This window comes from Octopus bimaculoides, chromosome 7 (genome assembly GCF_001194135.2).
Source record: "Octopus bimaculoides isolate UCB-OBI-ISO-001 chromosome 7, ASM119413v2, whole genome shotgun sequence".
NCBI classification, from domain to species: Eukaryota; Metazoa; Mollusca; class Cephalopoda; order Octopoda; family Octopodidae; genus Octopus; species Octopus bimaculoides.
This window is the reverse complement of record NC_068987.1, coordinates 12,476,993-12,482,532: the sequence shown is the minus strand read 5'-3', so window position 1 is coordinate 12,482,532 and position 5,540 is coordinate 12,476,993. Positions and strand designations below refer to the sequence as shown.

Genomic DNA, 5,540 nt, shown 5'->3' with positions numbered 1-5,540 from the left:
TCTAAGCTAGTATATTAATAAAAGAAGACAGCAGTGAAAAACTGAAGAAATATTGTTTATTATTTTACCATTTTCTTTCAGTGTTTTTACTTTTCCTGGAAGTTTTCAAAAATTGTGAATTACTGTGTATGGGCTGTTGGGGTTCAATTTATATGTGTGAGTGATTACCAGTCATAGTGCTTTACCTTTAAGCTAAACTGCCTACAAACAATTTCTTCTGCAATTTTTGAACTTATAAGAAATTGTTTGCAGGTAGTTTAACTTAAAGGTAAAGCACTATGACTGGTAATCACAGAGATGTGAGTTCAAGTCTCATGGCTGGCTGCTAACAAATTTTTCTGCAATATAGGGATGTTTTATGTTATTCAGCATTATTATATTGCTTTTGAGAGAAAAATATTTCCATATTTGTATATTTCAACACATCTCAACACTTCTAACGAGCAAACTTTATTTGTTTACAAGCATCGTAATTTCAATACAAACACAACAACTTGGTAATTTATTTTATTGTATGTTGATTACATGATGACGTCTGCTCTCTCTACTTAACGATTTGATAACAGTATATCTCTTCCATCAAAATCATGTCTTCATTGAGAATGACAGTATATGAGGATATTATATCCATGGTGAATAAGAGTGTGAGGGTCCAGGAAACACAGGAAAACAATTGAGAAAGATTAAAAGCATAAGTAGTGTTCTAGATATGTTGTTAATTCTTCAAGTTATTTCTTTTGACACTATAAAGGACATTCATGCCTTTCCTCCTGAGACTGAAGTAATTTCAAACAGGGATTGAAATCAGGTCAGACTGGACTGTATTAGAGCATGTAATTGTTTTTCTTTTATGTTAACCACACTGTAAAAGTGCAGATGGAAAAAGAAAAACAAAAAACAATCTTTTCCTTTTGGAGAATCTCTTACCCTCGTTCTAATGTCTGTTTTTGCCATCAAGAGAATATATATTGAATACATCTGTAATTTCAGACATTTGTAGATGTTTCCAAAAGTAGATGTTCTAAAAAAGAAGTAGGATATTTTTTTCTACTGTAAACCACTCCTTCATTCAGAAAGTTGTTTTGCAGTCATTACCGTGATAGTGATGATGATGATGATGATGAAGATGACGATGGTGATGATGATGGTGATGAGCATCATAATCATCATCATCTGTATCACGACCATTGTGATCCTCATTATCATCACTGTCGTCATCATTGTCGTTGTCATCGTCATCATCATCATTATCATCATCAGTTAACATCTGACTTCTATGCACGCTTAGGTGGGATGGTTTGTCAGAATCTGACAATTTGGAGAACTGTGTTGAGGCACTGATGCCTATTTTGGCATGGAATCTATGGCTGGATACTCTTCCTGACACCAACTATTAAACAGAGTGTACTGGATGCTTTTTTTTTTGTTTTCAAGCATAACTATTAGTGATGATCACTCATAACTTGCAAAGCTAAGGACATAAAGTGACCCCTATGATTGGGGCAGAAGAGGAAAAAGATTGGGCTGAGATGTTAGGCAAAGGGATGTGAGGTGATAAATAAACTGATATAATGCACGATTAATTGAAAATAATGTGAATAAGCGAGCGGTAGATTAGAAAGAATAATCTGAAGGCTAAAGGATTAAACATTTTTCTCTATTTTTTTGTGTGTTCTCCTAGAACACTGCCACCTTTACAGCTTCTGTATTAATCATATCCAATTCAGATTTTCAAACTCATATCTACTTAAGTATTCCATCTTAGAAACTTTATAGGCTTCACTCATCCCTAAATTTCATGAGAAGAATATTGCATTTATTCTTGTCATAGTCTAGCCTCTCAACACCTGGCATCGCTTCTACAACCCCACTCAGTTGAGGGGCTTGTTTTGTGAGTTATTTCATGACCTCACTAGTGTCGGTGCCGCAAAAACAAAGATAACACATCCAGTACGTTCTGTAAAGTTGTGGGCATTAGGAAGGGCATCCAGCTGTAGAAAACATGTCAAGGCAGACAGAGCTCAATGCATTCCTCTGGTTTGTTTAATCCTGTTGAATCATCCAACTCATGTCAGCATAGCAGACAGACTTAAATTGAGGATGATGATGATGAGAATGTTTTAAATTAAATCCTTGGAATATATACCAGATCTTTTTAATGCAACCACACACAAAAAAGAAAGAAAGAAAAAAGAGAAAATACTGTAAACCAATGACTATATAGCAAAACATAAAATTATTTACTTTCCTATAAGAATATATAATTAATTTTACTCTCAAATAATTTTTAGACTAAAACCTTTAGGCAGATCATGTGGTTCTTTCAACCAAAGATTTGAGGTTTCATCTGACTCGAGTCGCCTCCAGTTTTGGTGGCACTGGGAACTGGGACCACACATACTCTCAAGTAAAACTGTATAAAAATAAACAGGAAAACTAATTGCTTGTTAAAAGTTTTAACTGAAGTTTTACTGATAAAGTTACTGTAAAATTTAAGTTTCTGAAGTTACTAATAATACAAGTGCTAAATGTTCAAATCTGTTTATTCTGAAGTCTGTTGCTTCCTTGTAAATGGTGCCAATGTTTTTTTTTCAAGCATTCCTGATGCTTTTGTTAATATGAGAAGAAATAATTTAGGGTAAACATTGGAACACAGAAATTGTTTGGGCAAAACTCACATTCCATTGCATTTAGCAAACAACAGATGTTACTGCATAGTTTATGGAAGGCTATACTGAGATACAATCTTTATGGAAGACTATACTAAGATATAATCTTTAATTTTAAAAGTATATGAACTTTATAACGAGTTTATTTAATTCTGACTGCTAAGCGCATGGCCTTGTAGTTAGTGTTGCACTGGTAGTTTTAATTTTGTGGGTTCAGTTACTGGACCAGGTGATGTGAGCAAGGTATGATGATGATGATGATGACGACGATGATGGAAAGGAGAAAGAAGAGGAGGAGGAAGAAGAGGAGGAGGAGGAGGAAGAGGAGGAGGAGAATGGTGATGAGTATGATGATAATAATGATAAGGAGAAGGAGGATGAAGAGGATGATGATGATGATGAAGATGATGATGATAATGATGATGATGATGATGAGGAGGAGGAGGAGGAGGAGGAGGAGGAGGAAGAAGAGGAGGAATATGACAACAGCAACAACGATGATGATGATGGCGAATGTCAGCTGTATAATCTTGCAATCAGTAAATCAAGCAACTTCAAACCTCATTCATTATTCATTTATTTAATGAAAAGATATTTGTACTCCACAGCTCTCCTTTTACTAACCCCAAACAGAGAGAGAGAAATTTTGTAATCCTGTCAAGAACAGCCACTTCTTTATAGTGACTTTCACAAATTCATTGTGAAAACTCAAGTGTGCTTTGCATACTTTGAAATTCTGTTTCCTCAGAACAGTGGGTTTTCAATGAGTTTGCTCTAAAATATATTTTGCCGAACTTGAAATAGTTTCAGGAATAAACTAGTCCATTATAAAGATCATTCATATAGTTTGAAATAGCTGTTTAATTAATGGGAAATATTAAATAACAAAAATTGTTTTAAAGAAGAAAGTATTATTATGTATGATTTTAGAAAAGCAATCAGTGAGAAATTAATGAGAAAAATACCAGGCATAGGCATGGCTGTGTGATTGTGAAGTTAAGAAGCCTGCTATCTGAGTTCAGTCCTACTGCATGGCACCTTGGCAAAATGTTCTATATTTTATATTAACAGTACCACTTCAAAATATACTACACAATTTTGATAACAATTTTCTTTGCAGAAGTGGTGATCAAGAGGAACATATTTTAGGGAATGTCAAAATATAACTATTATTGAAGGAAACGGTGGCTATGTTGAGAAGTAGGGATGTGATCCACAGAAGACCAGCTTCATTTTGATGTATGATACATGTTCCTGTGTTGGTAATTATACCTATCCTAAACAAAATGGCATTACTTTTTGACTCCAACAAAACTCCTGCGAACAGATTTTGCTGGTGAAAACTAAAAGATTCTTTGTCTGCTTAATGTTGTCAGCCAGTTATTGCTATTGAAAAGCCTTCATCTCAAAATGACCACCATAAGTGGTCACTACAGTATTAGAAATAAATTATGTAAAAAATCTATATTATTAAAACATACAGTAAGTCATACATTTAGTACTTGGTGCTAACTAGGGCTATATCATCTTCCCTTAACAATTTCTGCCTCACTCACTTTCTTCCTTCCTAGCACCCTTGTTATGTCCAACCCCTAAGTCTTACACTAATCATTATACCTAAACCTTCATTCCAGGATGTCTTCATCTTTTACCTTTCATTTATTTCAAGCATTAGCTTGCACCCATGCTGTGGAGTTGCCTTGAAGAATTTCAGCCGAAGGAATCGACCCCATCGAATGAATTGACCCCACTACTTAGTTTTTTTCAGCATTGTACTTATTCTAGTGGTCTTTTGTGCCTAACTGCTAATTTACAGGGACATAAACGTACAAACACTGGTTGTCAAGGAGTAGTGTGGGTCAAACGCACACATGAACACACATACACACACACACACACACACACACACACACACATGCACACATACATACACACACACATGACAGGCTTCTTTCAGTTTCCATTTACCAAGTCCACACTCATGGTTTTGGTTGGCCTGAAGCTATAGTAGAAAACATTTGTCCAAGGTGCCATGCAGTGGGACAGAATCCAGGACCAAATGCCTGGGAAGCAAGCTTCTTACCACACAACCATGCCTATGTTTCTGCCCTTTGGAACCACCTATTTGCTCATGTCATTTCCCATAGGCTCTGTTTCTTCATCCAATAATATATAATAAATATGAATCCCATACTTATGATCTCTTCTGGTTCTCTAGTACTATGATATCAAACCATCTGAAATACTAAACAATTTAAATTAAACACAAACAAAAAAATAATTCTAATTATTTTTATTATTCCATACATTTTACTTTTTCCTTAATCAAGAAAAAATAATTAGAAAAAAATATATTTTAAATTAAAAGAACAACATGACTGTTTAAAACCATATTTGTCTCTAAAAGCATGTTAATGAGGGTTTCAAGCATGATAGATTTTGAACAATGCAACAACAGTTTTTATAAAGAACTCTAATAGTTTTGGTCACTGATTAAAGGAAAACCAGCTCAGGATGGTCAAGATGGCAATTTCTGATTATGAAGATTGGATCAAGATGATAATTTTTGAAGATCAAATTTAGATTGTCTTTCTTCGTAATTTCTTCGAAATTCTATCTGAAACAAAAACATTATTCTGTGAACTCAGTCAAAGAATTATTAAAACAGAAATTTACATGTAAAAAAGGGAAAAAATGCTTATTCATCAGGTGTCTTGGGGAAATTTTGAACCTGGGTTCTCATTCCTAAGGTATTTTTCCATGTTGCTGTTGTTATCATTATTATTATTATTATTATTATTATTCAGGTCACTGCCTGGAATCGAACTTGGAATCTTGGGGTTAGTAGCCCACACTCTTAACCACTATGCT

At 34.4% G+C, this 5,540-nt stretch overlaps 1 protein-coding gene across 5 annotated transcripts in view; it reads right to left on the bottom strand.

Annotated features, from left to right (window-relative positions):
• Positions 1–4,947: 4,947 nt before the first annotated feature.
• The window catches only part of LOC106869747 (soluble guanylate cyclase 88E), a 142,281-nt gene continuing 141,688 nt past the window's right edge, over positions 4,948–5,540 (bottom strand). For 4 of the 5 annotated variants that reach the window (XM_014915608.2, XM_014915609.2, XM_014915606.2 and 1 more), the window contains one exon: positions 4,948–5,282. In XM_014915608.2, coding sequence (XP_014771094.1) covers positions 5,249–5,282 — 34 coding nt within the window. In that variant the 3' untranslated portion in view covers positions 4,948–5,248. Of the gene's footprint in view, positions 5,287–5,540 lie in introns of all 5 variants that reach the window. The other variant, XM_052969242.1, reaches the window with a different exon arrangement.